The 27,612-nt window shown below is 39.1% G+C and overlaps 2 protein-coding genes and 1 pseudogene across 7 annotated transcripts in view; 2 read left to right on the top strand and 1 right to left on the bottom strand.

The window, feature by feature from the left end:
* Positions 1-491: 491 nt before the first annotated feature.
* On the top strand, positions 492-11,598 carry FAM8A1 (family with sequence similarity 8 member A1). The gene is made up of 5 exons (XM_012476592.2): positions 492-1,309; positions 2,754-2,874; positions 5,287-5,410; positions 6,237-6,376; positions 8,128-11,598. The coding sequence occupies exons 1-5, from the start codon at positions 598-600 to the stop codon at positions 8,270-8,272; spliced, it is 1,242 nt and encodes a 413-aa protein (XP_012332015.2). The 5' UTR covers positions 492-597; the 3' UTR covers positions 8,273-11,598.
* A 2,347-nt stretch (positions 11,599-13,945) lies between these two features.
* The window catches only part of NUP153 (nucleoporin 153), a 79,878-nt gene continuing 66,211 nt past the window's right edge, over positions 13,946-27,612 (bottom strand). For 5 of the 6 annotated variants that reach the window (XM_012476536.3, XM_012476535.3, XM_064363020.1 and 2 more), the window contains 5 exons: positions 26,679-27,560; positions 23,753-24,109; positions 22,791-23,060; positions 15,399-15,564; positions 14,467-15,088 (listed from right to left, as the gene is read on the bottom strand). In XM_012476536.3, coding sequence (XP_012331959.2) covers positions 15,004-15,088; positions 15,399-15,564; positions 22,791-23,060; positions 23,753-24,109; positions 26,679-27,560 — 1,760 coding nt within the window. In that variant the 3' untranslated portion in view covers positions 14,467-15,003. Of the gene's footprint in view, positions 15,089-15,398; positions 15,565-22,790; positions 23,061-23,752; positions 24,110-26,678; positions 27,561-27,612 lie in introns of all 6 variants that reach the window. The other variant, XM_012476534.2, reaches the window with a different exon arrangement.
* LOC135269331 (U6 spliceosomal RNA) lies at positions 17,719-17,818 on the top strand (annotated as a pseudogene).

Below are 27,612 nucleotides of genomic sequence, written 5' to 3' on the forward strand. Positions count from 1 at the left end.
ATTTAAAAAATATAATATATATATATTAATATATGTCCCGGTTTAGTTTAATTTCTTATCTTCTAAGGGGATAGATGCGTTCTGTGCCACCTTCTCGAGTACTAACGGTTAACTGGAGTGAAAAGCAACCAACCGCTACTCTGGAGCCCAAAACAACAGTCGCGGTTCTGCAACAGAAAACGCTGCGCTGGCCCTGAGACTTGTCTCGGAAATGCTCCTCATCCATCTGCTGTTTCTCCCAGGAAAACCTAGGTCCAACCCCACGGGAATATACAGAGTCCTCGGGCCACAGACTTAAAGCCGCAACAGCGGGGCGGGGGGCCACGACGGTCTGGTCGCAGCCGACTAGCCAGCGACTACCATCGACCGAACCGGGGACTGCAGCCGTACCTCCCCACCTTCTTTTCCCAGCTCCGCCCGGCGGCGGGCGACGCTCCTGAGGGGCGGGGCTTCCGCTTCCGGCCGGGGATTGTTGACGCCGACGCCTACGGCTGCGGCTGGGGCTGCGGGGGTTGCGACGGGACTGTTGGGGAGGGGTAATTGGGGGAGGAAGACAGAGCAGTGACAGGTACCGCGGAGGTTGCTGCTGAGGCGACGATGGCAGAGGGGCCCGAGGAAGCCCGAGGCCGCCCGCCTGGGCAGGACGAAGGCGGGTGGGACCACGAGCCCGTCCCTTCCCTGAGAGGGCCTCCTACCGCCGCCGTCCCATGCCCCCGCGACGACCCCCAGGCCGAACCGCAGGCCCCGGGCCGGCCGACAGCTCCGGGCCTCGCAGCTGCCGCCGCTTACGAATCGGAGCCGCCGCGCGAGCTTGGGAAGTGCGGGGATGCGGGCTCCGGCTCCGGTGCAGGGCCGCCCGAGCAGGCGGGCTGCGAGGCGCCCGAGGCCGCGGCGCCGCGGGAGAGACTGGCGCGGCTGAGCGCCCGTGAGTACTCCCGGCAAGTACACGAGTGGCTGTGGCAGTCCTACTGCGGCTACCTCACCTGGCACAGCGGCCTGGCCGCCCTCCCCGCCTACTGCAGCCCCCAGCCGTCCCCGCAGAGCTTCCCCTCGGGCGGCGCTGCAGTCCCCCAGGCCGCGGCGCTGCCGCCGGCCCCGCAGCTGGGCTATTACAACTCCTTCTACTTCCTGAGCCCCGGAGCTGCGGGGCCCGACTCGGGGACAGCTGCCGGCCTCAGCACCCCTGCTCCAGTCGCGAACCTGGGACCCCGGGCTCCTCAAGTGCAGTCGTCGGTCCGGGCCACTCCAGTGACGAGGGTAGGATCCGCAGCCCCTTCGCGAAGCCCGAGCGAGACCAGGCAGCAGGCAGGTGAGACGCGCGAGCTGGAGGCTGGGCGGCGTAGAAGGGTCTTCAGGGGCCTGTGAGTAGAGCTGGCACGCTTTTTAGACCTGTCACTGCTGCTGCTACTCCGATTAGCGATCCTGCCCGTGCACTAGCTATCGTTTGTCCAGGCCCTAAATCCCCAAAATGTACAAGGAGGCAATACAGTTTCTTCTTCCTTTAGACCTGGCACTCCGAATTGATTCCCTTACTCATGGGGACTAGTTGTTTCTACGTGAAAAGAAATTGCTCTTCAATCCATCCTCTTTCTTTGGTTTTCACGCTCTGCAGAGTGAGGTCCAAAGCTAAACTCGCAGATGGCAAACTCACTTTTGGAGGGGTTCAACTGTTAATGCTGGAAATTATTCAGACATTGGCTGCTTAGGACAGTGGAACTGAACGGACATAAAAAGAGATTGACATGGATACGAGTGGAGTTAGGAAGCTTTGATTGGGTCAAAGCTTCACTTCATTTGATCGAGAAGCCCTGGCTTATTGATCTTGTATATTGTGTAATTGTTTTTGCTTGTGTGTGTGAACTAGAATATTTTGAATTAGTTTACTATTTAAGCTATCAGACTTTTCGTTTATTTAGCCACAGATAGTAGGGACAAGAACTACTTGATGCCTCTGATCCCAGCAGAATTTAGGATGACAGATTCATATTCATTGGGTTTAGAGAAAGCAGAACAAACTAAACAAATAGGAGGGGTTACAGGGATTTACTTTATACCAATTGCCAATGTATAACCTTGATTTGTACTAAAATCCATTTTCTGTCACTTAGATGTGATCACTTGGATTCTCAGTAGAGTTCTTAGTGAAATTTATTGGCTAATCAGATTTGTCTGTGAAATCACTTTTTTGGCGGGGGGAGGGGGGAGTGTGGAGGACGAGGTTTGGCTCTATCGCCCAGGCTGGATAGTGCGGTGGCGCGATCTTGGCTTGCTGCAACCTCCGCCTCCCAGGTTCAAGCCATCCTGCCACCTCAGCTTCCCTAGTGGCTGGGACTATAGGCATGTGCCACCATGCCTGGCTAATTTTTTTATTTTTTGTTGAGACGGGGTTTCGCCATGTTGGCCAGGGCCAGACCAGTCTCGAACTCCTGGCTTCAAGCAATCTGCCTGCCTTGGCCTCCCAAAGTACTGGGATTACAGATGTGAGTCACTGCACCCAGCTGTGTGAAATCAATTTTTAAAGGTTAAAGTTAGGAAAGCAAACTTTAAGTTCAGTAAATAGTGGAGTACTGTTACTCTATTTTAATAACATGGATTCTTGGTGGAATCGATATCAATAGTTGCTGCAAGGTTATATTTTTTATTAAGTTGTACCTTGACTTTCTTTACCAATTCATTACATGGCTTGTGTTCCAAGGCTTATGTGAAATGATTAGTTTTTCCTAACTTTTTTTTTTTTTTTTTTTAATTTGCAGGCAGAGAATATGTTATTCCATCCTTGGCCCACAGATTTATGGCAGAGATGGTGGATTTCTTTATTCTCTTCTTTATAAAAGCAACCATTGTCTTAAGCATTATGCACCTCAGTGGGATAAAGTAAGTTGAGGACATTTGCAGAAAGGTTTTTATTTCTACTGTTTAAAACTATTGTTTTGTTACATTGTTTGTCTACACGAGATTATATGGATAATGAGCTTGTCAGTGTCATGATTTCTTTATGAGAGCTTTGTCAGATTTATGGTTTTCTTGTTGATTTAAAAAATAACTAAAAATTTCTACTGAATTCTATGATGTGTGGGAATCTCACCTATCAAAAATAGGTAAAAAGAGCCTCCAAACCTGGTTTGATTTTATTCAACTATTTTTTTTTTTTTGAGATGGAGTCTCGCTCTGTCGCCCAGGCTGGAGTGCCGTGGCAGGATCTTGGCTCACTGCAACATCTGTCTCCCGGGTTCAAGCAATTCTCTTGCCTGAGCCTCCCAAGTAGCTGGAACTACAGGTGCACGCTGCCACGCCTGGCCAATTGTATTTATTTTAGTAGAGACTGGGTTTCACGGTGTTGCCGAGGCTTGTCACAAACTCCTGAGCTGAGGCAATCTGCCCACCTCAGCCTCTGAAAGTGCTGGGATTACAGCTGTGAGCCACCGTGCCTGGCCTCAACCGTTCTTTTAGGCCAGGAACTAATTTGCCTGTCCCTGTCCTGTTCCCTCTTGCTATCTTGTGGAGTTTCTAAAGACAAGATATGAAGAACTTTTGGTAGGTGAACTAATAATCAACTAGATGGTGCTTCCAAATGGGATTGCTTATACTGTGGGGCAAGTCCCAAGTGAACTTCAAAGTGAGACATTTATTTGAGTGATCCTTCCAGATTACCAGTAATCATAATAGCAGTTATCACTTCCTGAGTACTTTCTATATGCCATGTACTGCGCTTGCTCACTTCTTCATATGGATTCTTATTTAATCTTCATACCAAGATGAGATGTTGAGATTAATACCTCCATTTTATAGAGTCTGAAATTTGGGTTTATGAAAAGTTGAGCCCAGAACTTAAAATGTTACAAAGGTAGTAAGTGACAGAGTCAAGATACAAACCTATGCAGTTAAATTTTAGGGTCCTTGCCAGAACCTGAGTGTTACTGTGATTCCTCCCTGTCCCTCCCTCTCTCACCTCACTGTACATCCAGTGAAATACTAACTCCTTTATGTTCAATTTTCTGAATAGCTTTCAACCCCAGACCTCCTCACTGCCAGACCATTTTTCTGAGACAGGGTCTTTCTCTGTCACCCAGGCTGGAGTGCAGTAGTACAGTCACGGCTCACTGCAGCTATGATCTCCTGTGCCCACGTAATACTCCCACCTCAGCCTCACAAAGAGCTGGGACCACAGGCTTGCACCACTATGCCTAGCTAATTAAAAAAAATTTTTTTGTAGTGACAGGGTCTCCCTGTGTTGCCCAGGGTGGTCTCAAATTCCTGGGCTCGAATGATTTTCCTGCCTCAGCCTCCCAAAGTGCTGAGATTACAAGCATAAGCCACTGCACCTGGCCCATTTTTTTTTTAATCGTGATTGCTTCTCCCTACTCCAATTACTGTCATCTCTTGCTTGGATTATAGCAAAAATCTTCTAGTGGTAACTCAGTCTCCTGTTTTATCTCAGTCCAGTCTCTGATATAAAACCAAAGTGATCATAAATCCTGGTTCTGCCCCTCTCCTACCTTAAAACCCTTCAATGGTTTCTCTTTTTAAAATTTTTATTATTTTTTTTTCAGAGATGGGGATCTCACTGTGTTGCCCAGGTTGGCCTCAAAATCCTGGGCTCAGGCAATCCTCCCAGCTCAGCCTCCCAAAGTGTTGGGATTACAGGCGTGAGCCACCGTGCTCAGCCCCTTCAGTGGTTTCTCATTACCAGCAGGATAAAGTCTGAATTTCATCATGTAGTTTAACAGATGCCTTTATTTCTTAATCACTGCCACCTCTCACATTTAGTATATGAGCCATCCCAAACTGCTTACAGCTTCTGTCACATACCCTCTTGCTCCAAGACTTGCTCTCCTGCTGTTCCCTTTCTGAAACATTATTCCTTCTTAGTCTGGCTGACTTTTCTTCATCCTTCAGATTCTCATCTAATTGTCTTTTCTGAGAAAGCTTCACAAGGTTAAGTGTACCTGGTATGTATTTCCATAGTATCCTAGGCTCCCCATCACAGCACTCATCCCACTTTATTATTGCTACTTACTTATTGTTCTGCTTTGCCAGCAGATCAGACCCTCCACGAAAGCAGAGACTATGTGAATTCATTCACCCATATTTCCCCAGGGCGAGTACAGTGTCTGCTCACGATAATGCTGCTTATTTGTTGAATAAATTATTGAATGCTTTATGAGACTAGATGGTTGGGAATCTAAAGATTAGTTTACAATTTCAATTAAAATATATGACTTACACTAATGAAAAAAATTAGTACAACTATTCTGGTAACTAATTCTTTACTATTATTTTGTGTAGGGATATCTCTAAGTTTGCTATGCATTATATAATAGAAGAAATAGATGAAGACACATCAATGGAAGACTTGCAGAAAATGATGGTTGTGGCTCTTATATACAGATTATTGGTTTGTTTCTATGAGGTAAGCTACTAAGTTCAGCAAGTATTAGTATTTATCTAATTTGATGGTTTTATATTTTATTTTTATCTTATTTTTTTTTTTTGAGATGGAGTTTCACTCTTATTGCCCGGACTGGAGTGCAATGGCGTGACCTCAGCTCACTGCAACCTTAACCTCCCGGGTTCAAGTGATTCTCCCATCTCAGCCTCCCGTGTAGGTGGGACTACAGGTGCATACAGCCACACCCAGCTAATTTTGTATTTTTAGTAGAGATAGGGTTTCACCATGTTGGCCAGGCTGGTCTCAAACTTCCGGCCTCAGGTGATCCACCCACCTTGGCCTCCCCAAGTGCTGGCATTTCAGATGTGAGCCACTGCACCTGGCCAACAGTATCAGCCCAAGACAAAAACGTAAGAGAAATTTATAATTATTCATGTCTTTTCCATATGTCTACTTTTCTGTTTTCTTCCAAATTTTAATTAATGATTAAGCAAAAACTTTTGGAAGAGAGACATTTTACAATTTTCTTGTAATATTTTTCAGTTTTAGAAAGTCAAAATTTCACTCATAGATTGTGGTCCAAAAATGTACTTGTAAATTGGTTGTGGAACTTGCAATGTATTTCTTTTGCTGCAAATTAGTCATAGAGAAATATTACAGGAGACAGACATCTTGTAGTATTGGACATGTTAGAAACCTACAGAAATGCATTAAGTTAAATGGTTAACGTTTCTGTGCAATTCTTCCAAATTGAAAATGTTAAAACATGAAATAATATGGTAGGAAAACTTTAAAATTGGTATAGATGAACTAGTAAGTTATTTTCAAATTATCCTTCTTTCCTTAGATAATTTGCATTTGGGGAGCAGGTGGAGCTACCCCAGGGAAGTTCCTGCTGGGGCTTCGAGTTGTGACGTGCGATACATCAGTGCTTATTGCACCAAGTCGGGTTTTAGTGATTCCTTCCTCAAATGTTAGCATTACAATGTAAGTCTTTTTCTTAGCTTAATCTACTACATACTTAAGAAAATAATGTGTTTTAGAATATTGGGGTTTTTTTCTTTGTGGCATAAGATAGGCTTATATTTTAGCAAGTTTAAAACAGTTTATGAGTATTTATTTCAGTTGTGTTATATGATTGTAGACCTCTCTTCCAGTGTACATTTTCCAGATGATCATTTTATGAATTACAAGTCACAGTATGAGAGGATGATTTGGGTGTTGATGCTATCTTACTGCTCCGTGACTATCTTTATTATTCTCTAGATCTGTGGACATTAGGTCAGTTTCTAATCTGTCTTGAGTCTCCCTTTGGCCATACCTATCATTATTCCATCTTGAATAGGCAATAAGAGTTTTGACAGCTATGCATTCGTACATCCTTCTGCTGCTGAGAGCTTGCAGTACTGTCAGTACTCAAGGTTAGCTGTTGGCATCTAGCTCTGGGGGAAGGTACAACTAGTGATAATGGAAGTTGTGGAGGCGAGTGGCTGGTAGTCAGTTGAGCCAAACAAGATATTGGCTGCCATTTTTGCCAGAATGATTCAGAGCTGGATTGTTACATCAAGGACTATGGGCCAGGCATGGTGGCTCATGCCTATAATCCCAGCACTTTGGGAGGCCGAGGCAAGCAGATCAAGGTCGAGAGATCAAGACCATTCTGGCAAACATGGTGAAACTCTGTCTCTACTAAAAATTTAAATATTAGCTGGACATAGTGGTGCATGCCTGTAGTCCCAGCTACTCGGGAGGCTGAGGCAGGAGAATTGCTTGAACTTGGCATGTGGAGGTTGCAGTAAGCTGAGATCTCACCACTGCATTCCAGTGTGGGGGACACAGCAAAACTCCATCTTGGGGCGGGGCGGGGGGGGGGGGGGGGAAGACGAATAGGTGACTCTAGAAACCTTGGTTTTGCCATCTTCAGATTTTTCTTAAAATTCCATAGTTGTAAACCTACCTACTTCTTTTAGTAAAAGTCAGTAATGGCTAATGTTTACTGAGTACTTTTTATATACCTGCACTGTAACACTGCATGTATATTAACTAATTTAATGATAATAACCTTATAAGATAGATACTGTTGTTCCCTTTTTGCAGATATGGAATACAGCTAGTTAGTAAGTGGTAGAAGATGGATCTTAATTTAACTAGTTTGGATTCAGAACCCACACTCACAACCACTGAACGTTTCTGCAGCCCTTCAGTGCACTAAAAGGCAGAAATCTAACAAGTAGGATAATTCTCCATTCTGAGTGATTGTTGAAAGCTTTTAAAAGCTTTCCTTAATCATTGGATACCACAAAGGAAAATGCTGATGAAAGAACACACAGTACTTTAAAATGCAAGTTCTTTATGTAAGGTAAATAAATGGGACTACAGTAAGCATACTCAGAATTCATGTTCATTTCTTCTAAGAAAATACTAGAAAGTACTGTCAACCCTTATTCTGTATTCCAAGACATGTTTATTACTGCTTTTTATATTCAAGTTCTGAGGTCTTTTATGTTGTTGAAGTCTTTAGAAATAGTCCAGGTGGTTTGATCATGCTACAGTGCTACTTGAAAATAACTCATATCAAAGGCAAAAATTCTCTCAACTATGCTTTGAATGTCTTTTTCCCTGTGGACTTTTGTAGAGAAGTAGAACCGTGTTTTAAATATCTATTTTGAACTTGATGGGATACCATTAATCTGTATGTGGTTTGATATGTAACTTATATTTTTGTTTTAACTTTTTAGGTCCACTATACGAGCTTTGATCAAGAATTTTTCTATTGCTTCTTTTTTCCCTGCTTTCATCACACTGCTGTTTTTTCAGCATAATCGAACAGCCTATGACATTGTAGCAGGAACCATTGTGGTAAGAAGAAATGGGGTCAGATGATGTCCCCCAAAGCCGATATCCACACGCTGTAATGACAAGACTAAATTATGTATCAAGGCCATCAGTATCCCTGGGTTACACTAACTGATGATTTAGAAATTAAAGCAGTCACTCCAGTATGACGCAGGTGACTATTCCAAAAGTACTGATTTTACTCGAATGCCAAAGAACTTTTCCAGCAGAAAAACCTATTAAATTCAAGTAAATTTTTAGATCAAAAAGGCAAATGATTTTATAAACAATAGACAATATATACTTTCTTAAGATCTAAGGCATTAGGATTTGCTGAAAGCATTTTCAGCTTTGAAATCTCCAAATGAAACTTTAAAATTTGTTTTGGTTTACCCCAAAATAATGGAAAATGTTCAGCTGTGTTTTGTAAACACCTATGTAACTCATCTTTTAGTTTTCAAATTCCTGGGGAAATTGTCTTTGGTGTTTAGGGGAGGGAATAAGACAAATTGGACAATCCACTCTCTCCCAACCCAGGAGATGGTGAGTTAGCTGCAAGAGAAAGGGACAAGTGCGGCAGGCCTAGCAGTTCCCTTACCTGAAGTTTCCAGTCTGTACTGCAGTTCCCTCTGGTGATGATGTAACTTTACAACTATTCTTAATGCTTGAACATGTATTTGGGGACAAGTTTCTCATGATGATGAAAAAGTATTAAGTCATACTGCTATGTTATCATTAATTTTTTTAAAGGTAAGTTAGTACGTTTAATGGTGGGAGGAGTAAATTTTCACTGTACATTTAACTTATCATTTATGTGCAAGTGTTTTCAGTGCCCTGAATCAAACTATAAGTATGTGGGGAGAAATTACTTCCATCAAACTATTGCATATTTACTGTAAAAGTATTTCCAGTATGTGTGCAGCATGAAGAAAGTATTAGTGCTTTTCAGTGTTCTCAATGAGTGTAAATTCTATTTATATACAGCATATTCACATACTACTTTCCTTATATTTTATATAGTTCCATGACTGTTGCAACATCAAGAAGTTAAAAAAATTTTAATATCTCATGATTAACTCTAAATACTATTACTAGCTTGTGAAATATTAGCCGTTTTCCCATTATGGACTATTCTCTCTAAAGCAAGGGAGACTGTCATTCCCAGTCATTATTCTAAGGTTCTGTAAGCTCATTTTGGGTCTCCTAGGGATAAAATTTGGGGGAAAATGTTAAGCAAAGTAATACTGTGTATACTGCCATTTTGCTTTATTGTTCTGTTGAAGCAAAACTGTAGGGTTTATTACATGTGTGTGATTTTGCTAGATGTCCCTGTACTATTTATGGTTTAAGTTTTGATTCGTAGGTATTTTTCTCCAGCTCTGACATTGTCTTCCAAAGACACACTAAACTGTATTGCACAGTTCAAAATTTGATTATTTAAGGGATCTAGGCATTTGTTCTTGGTCTTAATAGCAAACAAACACAATACATGTCTATTACCACTGTATTTTCAAAGATTTTTCTTTGACATTTAAAACTGTGACAACAGATATTACACATTTGATTATAGAAATTTAATGTATTAAAATACTTTTATAAAATTTCATAAACTATGTTTTTCAAAACAAGTTTATATCAAATCCAGCTTCCCAGAAACACTAATATTTAAGTATGTCAGTGTACTAAATAAATCATTCACATGCACCCATAGGGAAGATTTGGTGTTACTGCCCTTCATAGTAAAAAAAAGAAAAATCTTTCATTTTTAAAATTAGATTAGGAAATGTTACATAACTTGGCACTTTAGTAGTGCAAACACTAGCATTAGTTTACACACTACTTTTGCCACTGGGAAAATGTCCCTCAGTCATAGAGCTCTGGAATATATCTTTCATTCATAATTTCTGCTCAGATGATAATACCTTGCCATCACCTAGGTTATTATTTTTGTTCATACTATAAAACAAAGGCAAGCTAGTCCAGTTTAGTTTTGTATGCTTAGAATATTGCCCATTTTCTACGAGTCATTCAGATTACTATCTATGTAGGTTCAGTCAGATCCAACCATGGATTCGAGTTACTGTACTATATAACCCTATAAAATACATAAAAGTATTATTACTTTGCCTCTATAACAGAACCCAAGAGTCTGTTTCACTTTATGAATTCACCTTTTGCACAAACAGATTTTGATTCCCAAAGTTTGGGAAAGAATGACAAAACAATGAGGGAAGGAGCCAGGCCTTAGTGCCACATATTTTTCTCGTGGGGTTGTAAGGTAGAGTCTCTTTTCAAGAACACTTCATTGTATTTCACTTACACACCTGATTTTCTGTGTCAAAGTATAATTCTCATGCTGAAGCTCTAGCCTAAAAAAGGCAGAAGAAAGTTGTTGTCTTCATTCTACAACATATTCATCATTTTAATAATAAAGGAACAAAATTTAGGATTCAAGCTGAGTGAGAATACTGTTTCAATGAGCATGTTCCCTAAGATTAAACCAGAACTGGCAGTTGATTTCGGTGTCTAGAAAATCAGTTCCCACCAGTAAAAATATGCTGAGGGGCTAATGCACATCATTGAGAAAAATCTGACATACTGAATAAATAAATAATGTTCATGTGGGAGCCAGAAGCTGGGTTAGCTTGCCTTTAGACTGTGACTGCAGAAATAAAGGCAGCACTTTTGGAACTAATAGCCTTAACTTGTATCATAAAGAGGATTGCCCAACTGAACTTTGCTCCCACCAGCTCGGTATTTATTTCTGCCTAAGCACTCACCTTCCAATTTTACCCAAGTATTTAGGATAGAAAAAAAAAATGCATTATATTTGAGAGCTACTTCGCCCACGTTACAAAATAAGTCAGTGTTTTTAGTTTCAAGGGACAGTAAAAAGAAAGGATTTGTTCCCTTCAGTGACTTGTTTGGGTATTTTAGTTATGCATAAGTTTCCAGCCAAGGAAGGGTAGAAAGGAGTTGAAAATTATACTACTTGGGAATAAAGGGCTTTTTGAGGGGGATATGGATATTAAATATTTCCATTATATACTTATCCCTATTAAGATAGATAGGCAGTTGTTTCTTTGAATATGCCTAAATAACAATATTCCTAAAATCTGACAAGAAACATGTCAATTACCTGACATTCCTTGTCCCCAGTACTGCAGGCCACTCACGATATCACAAGCTTGCCTGGATAAAGTTCCTCATTTCAAACAGTGTACATATTTCTTTATGGTTCATTATAGTAAGGCTTGACCTGTAAACGGTATCTGATGGCCTATCTATAAATAAAATTCAGCATTCTATTTTTAATAATTTGTATGCCACCAATTTGTAGTATTTGTCTCAATAAATACTTAGGCATCAACGCATCTATATTTTGTCTATTTCTTTGAGACAGTTTGCTCTAGAATCTCCTGCTTAGGGAGACCTTGCTTCCAAATACAGTTTTTCCAGTGGGTATATCAGTAAACTAAAATACTTTCAGAAATAGAGATCTATGAAAAAGGAATCATCCATCTTTAGGAATATGTTCTTTTAGCAAGTACACTCAGAAGTTCCTTGTACATGAATTAAGCTTAATATTAAATTAATCCAGTCCTTTAAGAGTTGTTAACCATCACAACCACCACATAAATCTCATCTGGGCAATTTAAATATAGTTCTGACCTTAAAAGCCTTTCCTGTTTAACTTTTATGAGCAGGTCCAGAGAGAAAGGGCCAGATGCAAAACAACTGGTTCCTCAAAAAGGGCAAAGACAATAAAGGATAAACTAGAGCGTAGCTAAAAGATGGTCTGAGCCTGTAGACAACGTGCTGCTGTTATGAGCCTAGTCATAAATGTATGTTTTGGAACTACAGTGGATTTTTGAGACAAGTTTATAAAAGTTGTCCCATGTAACAAAGAAATGAAGGCTTTGGCTGACGTGGTCATACAGCTGATGTGTGTAGCTAGACCTGCTACCCCTATTTTCTCAATTTTACTACACCAGATTTGTCAGTTTCCATTAAATGCACAAGCTAAAATAACTTTTATAAAATTCCCATTAAACTTCAAAGTTTAAAACAGGCACAGAAAATAACATGCTAATATAATTAAAGTAAAAAGTTCTCACCATGTTTAACCAGCATATGGCCTGGTTATATGCTAAAATTAGTTCAATAATTAATTTCAAATAATAAAATTAGATGAACAAGCCAATTTCAGGGGAGAATTTGTAACATGTATTAATGAGCAGCTTAAAGACATTTTTCAGTGGTCAGAACTGTACCCTTATCTCAATGCCCAGAATTGTAATTACTCAAAACTAGCAATTAAAGTGACACCCCCAAACCTCAGTGTATAAGTCTGCCAGGTGCTTATTTAGTTTTGGACCCTATCCAGACCCAGTCAGTCTCTGGTGATGAGGTCCTAGAATATATATCTGACATACCCCCCCCCAAATACTACTAATGGTACCTTCAGTGCAAGCCACCGATCCTCTGGTCAATCAACCAAATTATAAAAACATACCTACCTAATTATTCGATTAAATTTTCTGAACATGACTTTCCTCCCTTCAGAGATTCTTTTTCATTAAAAACAATTCCTGGCTGGGCTTGGTAGCTCACACCTGTAATTCCAGCACACTGGAAGGCAAGAAGATCACTTGGGCCCAGGAGTTCAAGTGAGCCAGCCTGGGCAACATAGCAAGACCCTGTTCTCTACAAAAAATGAAATAAAAAAAGTTAGCATGGTGGTACACATCTGTAGTCCCCAGCTTCTCTGAAGGCCAAGGCAGGAGGACTGCTTGAGCCTAGGAGTTGAAGGCTGCAGGGAGCTATGGTCACACCACCACTGCATTCTACCCTGGGTGACAGAGGGAGACACTGTCAATCAATCCATCTTCATTACTCATTGGCCCAGCATGAGAAGTATGGGCTTTTATTATTTTCTTTCCAACATTTATCCCCCTCCAATCCCCGGCTACAAATAGCTTCAATTTTCACTTGTGTATGTAGCATACAACCCAAAGCAAGGCCGGGTGAGGTGCCTCACCCCTGTAATCCCAGCAGTTGGGAGGCCGAGGTGGGCACATCAGCTGAGGTCAGGAGGTCGAGACCAGCCTGGCCAACATGGTGAAACCCCATCTCTACTAAAAATACAAAAATTAGCCAGGTGTGGTGGTGCACACGTATAGTCCCAGCTACTCGGGAGGGTGAGGCAGGAGAATTGCTTGAACCCGGGAGGCAGAGGCTACAGTGAGGTAAGATCACACCACTGCACCACAGCCTGGGCGACAGCAGGGAGAGACTCCATCTTGGAAAAGAAAGAAACTTCAACCAACCAGAAGTTCAGCAAATTAAAACTGAGCACAAAATAACTATATTCAAACTGAAAAATAAAATTATCAAATACTGTTCCAAGAATTATTTTGTGAACCACAGGAAAACAATCCAGTTAAAAAAAGAATAAAATAATACTTACACTATCCAGTAACTTACCAAGGAAGATACAAGCACAAAGAGAAACGGATGTGTGTTTACTTCCAACTTTTTTAAAAAGCTATGTATATTGATGTGCAAATTACTTTCCCCTTCTCTTAGGAGTTATCTGAATCATGTCAATGTACTTTTTGGAATTTATCTTCTAATGAGCCACTGTTAACCTTTACTTTAAAAAGGCCTGTCCCAATAAGACTGTGTACCTTCATTATGAGGTAAAACTAGAATAAAAAGTATGTCATAATTTTTTATTGATGGCATTTATCCCATGGTTTAACATGTTAATTATACTGTAATAAACATGGCTTTAATATTAAACTTTTCCTTATTATCCAAAGTCACCACAGTCCATTTTAGTAAATATAAAAATATATGCTTAATACTTTGTACAATACTGGTTTTTGGTCCAAACAAAACTGGATCAGAAAAGCCAATAAATTCAACTTTAAGAATCCCCAATTTTTTTTTAAAGATTTCCAAATGGATTTAGGCAACTTTGAATAATGGGATTTACATAATAAAATCTGAGACAAGACTAAACAAACAACAAAAAAACTCTAACACAAAATTCAAATTTCAAGTTCACAGATTTATGTTATGCCAAAAAAGTACAGAAACAAAACTGTATTTACACAAGTTTCATAATAAAATAATGAAAAAGGCAAGACAGGTGATAGAAGAATGAAAATATAGAAATAGCATATAATTATTAAATGGAGAATGAACTAGATCTAACAAGTCCTTAGCACGGACCATTCTTTATTCAGGCTTCCTCTATCAGAAAAGTTTAGTGCACAATACACCCAACTCACTCACTTCACACATACACCAGCACAAACTCAGCATAGAAATCATCCGTTTCAACATTCTCTAATCTATACAGAATTCTAATCTATACAGAATTCCTCAGATATAATTACAATTTCAATGCGCTCCGTAAACGCTTATCAGCGCACATAATGGTGTAGACAAAGAGGTTCTTATACAAAGCCATTCGCCGTGCAGGCTCCATTCCTGGGAACAGCCAGACTATGTCAAATCAGTGAATAATCTGCTGGATCATAAAATATTTTTGCTGCAGAATCAGTCACCAGTCTAGCTATTATTTTTAAAAAGAGGGTGGGTGAAGCAGGGTGGGGCTTCTGTAAAGAAAGGGAAAGGAGGAAAAATACAAAATTAAAGAAGTCCTTAGGCAGATCTGACTTCAGATAACCCCAGCACAAAGTACAATCCAGTATCTGAAAGCAGGGCACCAGTTGTTGTTAAAATTGCGTATAACACCAATGTGACCTTTATTTTCTGCGTCTGACAGCAGTTTTTATCTTGCGGCCAGGGACTGAACTTCCAGAAGATGAGAACATATTTTTCCCATTTGACCTGTAAAAAATAAAAGCTTCATAATGTGGTATGATGCTCAGAGCAAAATTTCCGAATCCTAACATTTACCATGAGCAGCAGCAACTGTTAATATACATTTTCTGCTATACCTAACACACACATTACTGTTTTTTTTTTTCTCAAACTATAATATAATCCTCCAGAATTGCAGTATGGTAAATTTATGTTGGAAAACATATTTAATTTTACCCAAACCATACTGGATCTTGATAACTTTTAAAAACAAAGCATATACATGTACATACCCTTACCAATGTAAATTCTCCATTTCAATAAAAAATTCTCTTACCCCACTGTAAATGCTGGAGATGGGTTAAACGGAAAGCCCCCCGAGCCTGAGGGCTGGGCTGAGGCTGCAGGTGTGCTAGAATTTGCACCAAATGTGAACACTCCTGATGGATTGTTGTTTGTGAAGTTGAAATTTGTAGTGCTGCTGCCGAACTGGAAAATCGAACCTATAACAGTTGAAGCAGAAATACTTCATTAGGGCAAAATGATACGTTTTGAAATTAATGACTCTGACCTCTATATATAAAAACATGCAAACAGTTAAGATATTTTGGTCTCTTAATCCAGAGAAAACTAAAATATTTTCTCCACTAACACACAGTACATACTTGACACCTCCAACAAATCACACAACTTACCTATGACCAAGGGGAAAAGGGCAGCCTGGACTTCTGGTTAAAGATAGTGACATCAATAAACACATTTAGCTCTATCTTCTTTGAACAGTTCATTAAAACAAGGGATTTTTACAAAGATAGAGAGGTGACCACATCAACAAAGGTTTAGAAGCTGGAAGGCTGACTAGAGTTGATACAGAACTAGCAGCAGGGAAAGAACAGAAGCATTTATACCAAACATACCCAAAACGTTTAGGTTCCAAAGACCTCTGGAAGTGAGAAGGCAGGAATTAAAAAAAGAGAGAGAGAGAAAAAAGGAAGGATAGCAGATATCCAGGATCAATCCCTCCCAACACCAAGATGGTAATTCTCAGTGGAGTGCAGTGGCTCATGCCTGTAATAGCACTTGGGGAGGCCAAGGCAGGTGAATTGTTTGAGCCCAGGAGTTTGAGACCAGCTTGGGCAACATGGAGAGACATCATCTCTATAAAAAAATTTTTTTTAATTAGCTGGGTATAATGGTGTCCACTTGTAATCCCAGCCACTCAGGAGGCTGAGGTGGGAAGATCTCAAGCCCAGGGGGTCGAGCCTGCAGTGAACCCTGATTGTGCCACTGCTCTCCACCCTGGTCAACAGAGTGAGACCCCCATCTCAAAAGGAAAAAAAAAAGACAGTGATTCTCCTCTTCCACCCCACCAGAACAGAAGTCTTTGTAGAAGTGTCTGGACTGGGGAACACCACATATAGTTAACAGCAAGAATATCATTTTGAAAATGGGAATTAAGAGTAGGTTCAATATTCATTAAATACTGACAGCTCCAGCCATCTTCCCAATCTTAGCTCCCAGAACACTGGTAAATGGAAGTTCCCTGACGCCCTCCAAGCAGGAGACTGGATGCATCTTCTCTGGGGAATCTGACAGACTAAGTGGAAAGAAAGGATAGTAGCATCCAAATTTTCTGAAGTAAAACAGAGAAACCAGAGAAATCTACAATGAAATTTGAGATCTGCAAGCCCTATCAACGCAGAAAGGATTTAAGTGGCATTTAAGTGTCCTACACTCATAAAAACATTAACTAGGTAGTCAAGGAGTACCAGACATTTGAGGACAGTATTTAATAAGAAACACTGAGACAAAAATAATAAAAGCAATTTTGGGAAAACTGACTCAGCGAGGAAACAAAACGTCAAGGAAAAAAAAATCCAAACTTGGTATCTTTTACGAATACTTCATCCACTGGGGGATTGGGTGGGGAACCCAGAGCATAAAAAAGAAACATCCAGAAAATAAAAAGAGTACTTGGAAATTAAAGTCACAATAGTGGAAGTTAAAATCTCAACACAACAGGTAATGAAAGATAAATCTCAGAAAGTACAACAAAAAGATAAAAGGTGAGAAAGGAATGATAAAGGGCAAAATCTTCAAATAAATAATTCAGGAAAATTCCCCAAAATGGAAGTTTACAAAAGAGCATGCTGCACTCCTTACACGAATGATAAAAACAGACCCACATCAAGACATGTCCTGATGTAACAGAACCCTGGAGGCAAAAGAGAAGAGTCTTAACGATTCCAGAAAGAAGAAACAGGCCAAAGAGCAAAGATCAAGACTTCATGCAACTCTGGAAGCCAGAAAGTCTACAATAGAGAATGCCTTCAAAATTATAAAAATCATTTCCAATCTACATCTATATTCAATCAAAATCTTACCAAACGTGGAGAGAGATAGAGATCCTTGCAGACATGTATGCCCTCAAAATTTTCATCCCTGAACCCTCAAGAATCACTGGAAGATGTGCTGTATCAGAAAAGGGAGTAACAGGAAAGACATGACACCCAGGAAACGGGTTCCTCTAAGAAGCTAAAAGGAATCTTGAGAAGGGTGGTAAAAAGAGGCTTCCCAAGAGCACAGTTAAACAGCAAGCCTAGAAAGCCTGGTAGGAGGAACAGGTCAAAAGACCCTGTGAGAAAAGTTCTTTTGGGGCTTCCTTCAGCAGCACATACCCAAAACTTGAACAAAGAAGATTAGGATGGTCCCCTCCACAAGGATGACACCCAAATTCGTGAAGTGTTCTGTATTTTTAAAACTAGAAAATACTGATGAAAGAAATTAAAGAGAACACAAACAAATATAAAGACATCCCATATTCATGGATCAGAAGAACTATTATTGTTAAAATGGCCATACTACTTAAAGCAATCTATGAATTCAATGCAATCCCTAACAAAAATACCAATGACAGTCTTCATAGAAATAGAAACAAATCCTAAAATTCATATGGAACCACAAAAGTCCAAATAGCCAAAGCAATCCTGAGCAAAAAGAAAAAAGCTGGAAGCATCATATTATCTGCCTTCAAAATATACTACACAAAGCTACAGTGACCCTATATAGCTATATGGGACTGGTATAAAAACATAGACCGATGGAGCAGAATAGAGAACTCAAACAAATCCACGTTATTTATGGCCAATTGATTTTTGACAAAGATGACAAGAATACACATTGGGAAGACGATACTCTCTTCAGTAAATGGTGCTTGGAATACTGGAGATCCTTATGTAGAAGAATGAAACTAGACCCCTGCTTCTCACTCTATGCAAAACTCAACTCTAAATGGATTAGACTTAAATGTCAGACACAACACTGCAAAACTCCTAGAAGAAAACATAGGTAGAAATGCTGCAGAACACTGGTCTAAGCCAAGCTTGTCCAACCCAGAGGCCATGTGTAGCCCAGGATGGCTTTCAATGCCACCCAACAGAAATTCATAAACTTTCTTAAAACATTATGAATTTTTTTGTTGTTGTTGCAATTTTCCTTTTTCAGTCCTCAGCTATTGTTAGTTTATTTCATGTGCGGCCAAAGACAATTCTTCCGAAGTGGCCCATGGAAGCCAAAAGAATGGACCCCTCCCCCAGAGTCTAGACAAAAATTTTATGGCTAAGACCTCAAAAGCACAGGCATCAAAAACAAAAATAGACAAGAGGGACTACAGTAAACTGAAAAGCTTCTGCACAGCAAAAGAAGCTATAAACAGAGTGAAAAACCTGTTGAAAGGGAAAAAATATTTGCTAACTATTCATCCAACAGGGACTAACATCCAGCATACACAAGGAACTCAAAGAATTCAACAGCAAAACAAAAAACAACCCAAATAATCCCACTGAAAAGCAGGCATGTATGGCCTCAAAATTTTATTCTGACATTTGTTAATCTGAATATACATTTCTTAAAACACAACACATAAATGGCCAATAGACATGAAAAAATGCTCAACATCACTAATCATAAGGGAAATGCAAATCAAAACCACAATGAGGTATCATTTCACTGGTTAGAATAGCTATTATCAAAAAGACAAAAATTAACAAAGGCTGGCAAGGAAATGGAAACTCATATACTATTGGTATGAATGTAAATTAGTATGACCATTATGAAAAACAGCAAGGAAGTTTCTCAAAAATCTAGAGAATCACATATGATCCAGCAATCCCACTATTGGCAATTTATCCAAAAAAAAGGGAAATCAGTGTATCAAAGAGATACCTGTACCTGATGTTTAAGCACTATTCACAACAGCCAAGATATGAAATCAACCTAAGTGTTCATCAACAGATGGATGCATATAGAAAATGTGGTTTAATATATAATAAAATACTATTTGGCCATTAAAAGAAATTAAAATCCCATCATTTACTACAACATGGATGGCACTGAAAGATGACATTGTGTTAAGTGAAATAAGCCAGGCACAAAGACAAATATTCAATGTTCTCATTCATATATAGGAGCTAAAAAAAAGTTGATCTCATAAAGGTAGAGAATAGAATGATGGTTCAGAGGCTTGGTTGGGGTGGTGGTAGGAATGGAAGGTGGTTGTTAATACAAACATATAGCTAGATAGAAGGAATATAAATTCTAGTATTTGAGAGGACAGGAGAGTGACTACAGTTAACAATAATTTACTGTTTATTTCAAAATAGCTAGAAGATCTGAAATGTTTCCAACACAAAGAAATGATGAATGTTCAAGGTGATGGATATCCTAAATGCCCTAATTTGATTATTATACATTGTATGTATGTAACAAAATAACACCTATCAGTTTTTAAAAATGAAAAAATTTAAAACATGGTTTTCATTTTTATAAAAAATGTTTTTGGATTATTACTAAAACTGTATTTCTATGTATGACAAAATGAATGCTTTATGTTTTCTGTGGGACTGACCTTCACTAGACTTTGTAGTATGGCCTTTTAGTTGTTTTTGCTGTTGACAGTTATGCTGCTACCCAGAGCCTAGAATTTTCTAACATCTTGGCTGGGCACAGTAGCTCACACCTGTAATCCTAGCACTTTAGGAGGCTAAGGTGGGTAGATTGCTTGAGCTCAGGAGTTTGAGACCAGCCTGGGTAACATGGCAAAATCCCATCTCTACAAACCAACCCCCGACCCTGCAAAAAAACAAAAAAATAAACAGATGGGCATGGTGGTGTGTGCCTATAGTCCCAGCTTCTTGGCAGACTCAGGCAGGAGGATGGCTTGAGCCCAGCAGGTTGAGGCTATCGTGAGCCGAGATTCCACCACTGTACTCCAGTCTGTGTGCCAAGGTGAGACACTACCTCAAAAAATTTTTAAAAAATGATTTTATAACATCTTTACTATCCAGGTCTACCTTGTTATAGAACTGAGAACCTCTCAACCCTGAAATGCTGTCTTTCCCCAAGTTTCAACAACAATGTGACTCTAATTTTCAGGGCCATTTTGGCCTTTTCTCAATTCTTTAACTGGAAGAAAGATCTCCTAAAGTTGATTTTTTAGATAGTTTATAAAATTGATTGCTCTTTAAATGAAAAAAAACATTAACAAAGAGAGAAAGTTAATAATGTCAGAGAAACAAAATTCTGTATAGGATAGAAAGTTAATAGTCTGCCATATGGCTCTGCAATAACCAACATCTCCATAATCGGAATCCTGATCTAACCATACAGTGTCTCTACATTAAGAATATAGAGGAAAGTCTGGGCGCAATGGCTCACACCCGTAATCCCACACTTTGGGAGGCCAAGGCAGGCAGATCACGAGGTCAGGAGATCGAGACTATCCTGGCTAACACGGTGAAATCTCGTCTCTATTAAAAATACAAAAAATTGGCCGGGCGCGGTGGCTCAAGCCTGTAATCCCAGCACTTTGGGAGGCCGAGGCGGGTGGATCACGAGGTCAAGAGATCGAGACCATCCTGGTCAACATGGTGAAACCCCGTCTCTACTAATACAAAAAACTAGCTGGGCATGGTGGCGCGTGCCTGTAATCCCAGCTACTCAGGAGGCTGAGGCAGGAGAATTGTCTGAACCCAGGAGGCGGAGGTTGCAGTGAGCCGAGATCGCGCCATTGCACTCCAGCATGGGTAACGAGCGAAACTCCGTCTCAAAAAAAAAAAAAAAAAAAAAAAAAAAATACAAAAAATTAGGTGGGCATGGTGACACGCACCTGTAGTCACAGCTATTCAGGAGGTTGAGGCAAGAGAATCTCTTGAACCCGGGAGGTGGAGACTGCAGTGAGCTGAGATCCCGCCACTGCACTCCAGCCTGAGAGACAGAGCGAGACTCCATCACCCAAAAAAAAAAAAAAAAAAAAAAAAAAAGTAGAGGAAAATGTTACCTGTGTGAAAGAAATATAAACTTTCCAATTTCATATTGGAGAAAAAAATCCTGACCAAAATGGTTAATATATATGAGAAAACAGGAGCCATTCTGGTATGTACATTAACTGACAAAGTACCAATATCCAGAATACATAAAGAACTTTTACAAACCCATCCACAAAAGCCAAACTGAAAAATGGCCCCAAAAACTTTTAAAAGAATTCACACACATGAGAAATCAAATAGAATCCACATATAAAAACTCATACAATGGTGGTACGATATGAATTGGCACAATTCATCAGGAAAAGTTTGTATTATCTTCTAGTATAAGATATACAAACTTTTAAATTCAGCAATCCCATCCCAGTGTACATACTCTAGAAAAACATGCATATGAGCACCAAGGTACATATACAAGAATGTACAGAGTAGCATTTCCTGGTAGTTATTAAACAACTGAAATATACACCAACAGTAAGTAAACTGCAGTATATTCATACACTGATCTACTCTATGGCAAAGACAATAACAAACTGTATGCAAAACATGGATGAACCTTATAAACCTTAGAGGAAAAGAATCAACAATCAAAAGATTACATACAGTAATATTCCATTTATATAAAAGTAGTTAAAACTACATTTTCTAGGGATGCATATATTAGCCAATAACTGCAGTAATAAAACCCAAAGAACAGTGATTACCATAAAAGACAAGGCAGCAGTCATCATTAGAGTGGAGAAAAAGAAGTGTTATCAAAAAGAGATACATGAGGGGCTTCCAGGTGGTTGTTATACAGCATTTGCTTCGACATTACACTGTTCATTTATATTTTACACCCCTTTCTACATGAGGTTATATTTCGCAATTAGAAAAAAATCAACAATTTTAAGAAAATACATGATTATAATACAGTTTGATTAGTCCTATTTAAAAAGTCATGGGACCTGTTGTTTAAGTATGCAGGTCAAATGGAAAGGCTGGTATCAGTAAATAGAAAGTGTCATGAGGCAACTCAGCAGGACTGCCCCAGGAGAGGGTACTAGACCTGGGGGTAACTTCCTGTAGCAAATCCAGTCATGAAGAGGATCAGAAAATGTACTTCAAATCTAGCCTTGGGAGCCCCAAAATTCAGAGTTGAGAAGAAATGAGATTGAATGAATCCCATACCTAAGTCAGAGTAAAAAATAACACTTTAAAATACACTACTACCTTAAAAAAGTTCCAATTCTGTGAAATCTGAGAAATGTTGTTTATATATAAATCCAACCATATTACCTCTCTATTTTGCCAAGTACAAGAGATAATCTAAAAATCAGACATATGAATGGTTTCCAAGTTTAAAGGAAAAGATTTTAAGACACACAAAGCCCATATAGATACTAACAGCACCACTGTACACTTACTGGAATTAGGAGTTGTTCCAGAGCCAAATGCAGACTGACTAGGTTGTCCAAACACAGGAGGCTGGCTACTGCTTGACACTGTCCCAAAAGTAGGCGGTGCAGGCTGAGAACCAGTGGAAAATAATGCTGTGGAAGATGATATAGATCCAAAGCCTGGGGGATTAGGCTGGCTGGCACCTTGACTTTGTCCAAATGTTGGGGTCTGGTTAGCACCAAATGCTGGACTGGCAGAAGGTGCTGAGGGTCCAGTTCCAAATACAAAGGAGGATCCTGGAGGCCCAAAGAAACACTTAAGTCACCATGGTGACTAATGTCAGTCCTCAAGAAATTTCTGTAAACCCACAAGCAAATGTGAAGTTTCTTTTCAGACTCTTACCTTGCTAACCAAATTCCATCAAGACAAGTTTTTAAATCATGAGAATACAACTCTCTCCACCATTATTTAGTGAAACAATTGAATTCATATAAACAAAAACTGCAATTAACAACTACTACACATCTTCACAGCCAATAGTTTTCGGTAAAGAAACATATCTCAGAATAATCTCCCACCAGAAATTTAATGTGCACAGAAATTCTCGTGTGTGTGTGTGTGTGTGTGTGTGTGTGTGTGTGTGTGTGTGTGCACTGCATAATAAAGACTGATGTTTAATAAAATAACTTCTACTTTCTGGTTACTGACAACCTAACATTTTAAAGACAAAGTTTAGAAAAATTAAGTTTTACACTCTTACCACAATTAGAAAAATTGCTCCCAAGAGGTAAATATGTTAAAGTTGAACAGAGTGTACATTATTCCACATAGTGAATAATTACAACAACAACAACAACCCTGGTATAGGTGACCAAAAGGCATTCACACTATTTTGTGATAACCTGCTATATGTTATTTGCTCAGAATTGACACGCTAATAAATAAAGCCCATCCAATTACAATGCATTTTTTTCTTTTGTAAATGTACCTGCAGAGCTAGATGTGGTTGTGGCTCCAAAGCTGAAACCAGAGGTGGCAGTACTATTACTGCTGGCTCCTGGACCAAAGACAAAGGGGGTGACAGCTGTACCTGTGCTGGATGTGGTTGCTAGTTTGCTATCTTGAGAAAATAGCAGCGACTGAGAGGTGCTGGATTCAGCAGAGTTACCAAAGGCAGAGCTGCTCACAGGATTGCTGGACTGCCCAAACACAAAGGTAGCTACAGGTGGATTGGAGGAAGAGGTGGAACTACCAAATATGCCACCACCAGCAGAAGTGGCTGGTGTACTCGAATTAGAGGAATTGTTGTTCAAGAAATTAAAAACTGGCTTTGATGCACCTTGATCTGTAAGACAGAAATTAAGAAACAAAAATCCTTAATAGTCTCAGAAAGTACTTCCTCCTAACCCTATAATCGCTAGAATTTTCCAACCCTAGAATTTGCTAGAAAATAGATTAAGTTTTTCATATAGATTAATTCATCAAATAGACATCTGTTTATATTAGATTCTGACAAAGTCATATATTCATCTTCTTTTACAGCTTACATATTTTATGTCTTTCATAAGAAGGCCTTTGGCATTCAGATTAATAAAAATGCCCCTCCAATCCAAATCTAACTGGATACTCTATCCGAATAGCAAGTTTAGCTAGTGGAAGACAGCTATACTTTTATATATTTTATTTTGCAATTTATGTTACCGTATGTGGCAAAATCATAACTTCAATTTATCTAAATGGATAGCCAAATTTCTCCACAGCATCAACTAGTACAGCCTTGGTGTACTGATTTGCAATCTGCCTTTACGACACAACAAATTTTCTAAAATGCATATACTTGTTTCCTCTACTGTTTTAATTATTATTTCTTTATTTAATTATTATTTAATTATAATAATAATAATTATTATATTATATATATAATATAATATATAATTAATATAATATATTAATTAATATAATAATAATTATTATTTAATTATTATTTAATTATTATAAATTTATACCATGGACTGATACTAGCAGGACAAAGCTGCCTGTATGCCTGCCCTTCTTCCCCAAATTTCTTGTATAATTTGCTTTCCATGTGAATGTTAGAATAAGCTTAGCTTGTCCAGCTCTAAAAAATTCCCCTAAGAACTAAAATTATGGGAGGAGAAAAGGAATACCTTCACCCAGCAAACAAGTATGCCTTTTGTGTTCTTTTAGTTATTTAGTATGTTACAAGTTCTGTTGCTGTTATAAAATACAAATTAGAAATGTTAGAAAAAAGTGAGATATGCTGATTTAAAGAAAATTTTTGATTTTTATATGGTGATTCTGAAGCCAGCCACCTTATTAAACACTTTTTTCTAAACTATTTCAATAATCTCAGTTCCAATACTGCACAGTAGCCAGAGCTGGTCACAGTATGATATGGGCATTAGTATAACTTACAGAAAATGGAACATGTTGGCTGACTTTCAAGCTGGCTAATCGAAGAATGGTTTAAGAGTGTCTACTACAGCCTGGTGTTTTCATCATCAAATCTGATTAGACCCTATCATGTTTTTGTTGCTTTCCAAATAATATGTAATTTTAGCTTGGATTTTGTCTTTATATTTCTAGGTAAATATATGACAGACAAAAAACTGCTCACAGCTATTTGCTGAATTCCATACTTTTTAAAGGTTAATTTTGAATGTTTCCAATTTGTTATTCAAAGGTGTTCGTGGATAGTCAACTTTTGCATGTCTAAAAACACCTAAATTTTGCCTTTATGTCTGTGTTTTCTGTTGTTATTGTTGTTGGGTTTGTTGCTGGGTTTTTTTGAGAGAGTCTCATTCTGTTGCTCAAGCTGGAGTGCAGTGGCCAATCTCAGCTCACTGCAACCTCTGCCTCCCAGGTTCAAGAGACTCTTGTGCTTCAGCCTCCAGAACAGTTGGGATTATAGGTGTGAGCTACCACACTCAGACTGCCTTTATGTTTAAACAAATTTGGCTAGAAACAGAACTCTAGGTTCAAGATGATTTTCACTTTGACTGTTCTGTTTTTAGCATGTGATGTTGCAAGTCAGATGATCCTAATCTGATACCTGTTTATTTGTGGAAAATAGCTTTTCTCTCTGAAAGCATTCAGGGTTTTAGCTTTGGTGTCCTAAAATTTCAGTGATATTTGCCAATGAATAGGTAATTTCCATTTTTAAGACCAATGTCTTTCTTTAAATCTAGAAAATTTCCTTCTGTCACTTCTCCGATATTCCCCCAAAACTGTTCCTATCTTCTAGGCCACTTCTATTCCAAAGGAACTTGTGGATCTAACCTGGATCACTCTTTGTACTTGTGTACTAAGTTTGGGGAAATCCTAGTTCACTAATCTGATTATCAGCTATGTTCTTCCTGCTATTCAGTCCACAAAATGACTTTAACATGATCCACCAACAACCATGCTTTTAACCTTTAAGGGTGCTATGTCATTTTCCCCCCGGGACTTTAGCTTTCAAAATCTCATCTTCTCAGGATTTTACATTTGTTGTCTATTATGTTTCTTAATGTCTGATGAAGACTGGTTATTTCTAACTATTTGTAAATAAAGGCCTTCACATAGATTATGTTAGAAAATACTTCATAAGCTAAGAATCCTTGTTTTCCAGGTAGTAGGTAGCAATTCTGATTATAAAAGTCCAAACGGAAGAGAGGAAGACACACATAAAGATGCATTATTTTCAGCTTTGTATTACTGCTGTATTTCTCAAGATTAGACCCACAGATGACTTCATCAGAAGCATGAGGGTTTAGAGTAGTTCAAACTGAAAATCCTAGGTTCCTTCCCCAACAGTTCTGTACTTCTCAACTATGTTCAGAGTAAACCATTACTTGACTTGCTGCATCTGTCAAGACAACTTGTAAAAAAAAAAAAGAAAAGTTAATACTTACCAGTCGTAGTACTAGTTTGAGCTCCAAAGGCAAAAGCGGCTTTTGCTGGCTGTTTGGATTCCTTCTCAGATGGTTTTGTCATACTAAAACTAAATGTGGACTTTGAAGAATTCTCATCTTTGGTTTGCTCTGAATTCCCAAAAGAAAACACTGGTTGACACTTTGGCTCTTCACTGTCAGCTTTCTTCCCGAAAACTAGGGAAGTAGAAGTGACAGGCTCTTGCTGTTTCTCTTCTGTCCTTCCCAAAACAAACACTGTGGCAGATGGCGGAGAGGCAGGTTCCATATTGCCAAAAGTGAACCCTCCTTTGGTGGCAGGCATTTCTTCTTTAGCTTCTGATGTCTTACATGTGAAAGGAGCCACTGAAGCACTCTTGGTTTCTATAGTTCCAAAGCTGAAACTGCTCTTGTTCTCAGAGGTCACTACGGTGTTAACAGCAGCAGGGGTGGGGTTAATAACACCTGTACCAAAGCTAAAACCTGCAGATGAAGATTTGGGCAGTTCCTCTTTCTTTTCTTGCTGTCCAAGATTAGATACCCCAAATTGAAATGGAGTTAAAGAAACTGGGTTGCTTAAACCAGAAGAAAGTCCAAACTTAAAATTATCATTCTTACTGTCTTTTTTAACTTCTTCAGGCTTAGATTCAGATGAAACTCCAAATTTAAAATCTCCTATTGGTTTAGAAAATTTAAAGCCTTCACTCACAGGGTTTACAGACCCAGAATCAGATGACACACCTATTTTGAATCCTTCCTGATCTCCAAATTTAAAATTTCCAGTGCTTGTTAAAGTCTGAGAAGGCCCAGAAGAGGATGATGGGATACCAAATTTGAAGGATGAGGAGGCCGCTGGGTTCGAAGATGAGGAAGATGTGTCAAAGCCTGCAAAAATACAAAAGACACCACATAGACACTGAATTAATGTTACTTGTCC

The sequence above is a fragment of the Aotus nancymaae genome, unplaced genomic scaffold (assembly GCF_030222135.1).
Source record: "Aotus nancymaae isolate 86718 unplaced genomic scaffold, 86718_ANA_hifiasm-v0.15.2.pri h1tg000051l, whole genome shotgun sequence".
NCBI classification, from domain to species: Eukaryota; Metazoa; Chordata; class Mammalia; order Primates; family Aotidae; genus Aotus; species Aotus nancymaae.

Coding starts and splice junctions, on each gene's coding strand:
- FAM8A1 (XM_012476592.2), top strand. CDS start 598: ATGGCAGAGGGGCCCGAGGAAGCCCGAGGCCGCCCGCCTGGGCAGGAC. Junction 2,875..5,286: donor ATGCACCTCAGTGGGATAAA/GTAAGTTGAGGA, acceptor TATTTTGTGTAG/GGATATCTCTAAGTTTGCTA. Junction 6,377..8,127: donor TCAAATGTTAGCATTACAAT/GTAAGTCTTTTT, acceptor TTAACTTTTTAG/GTCCACTATACGAGCTTTGA.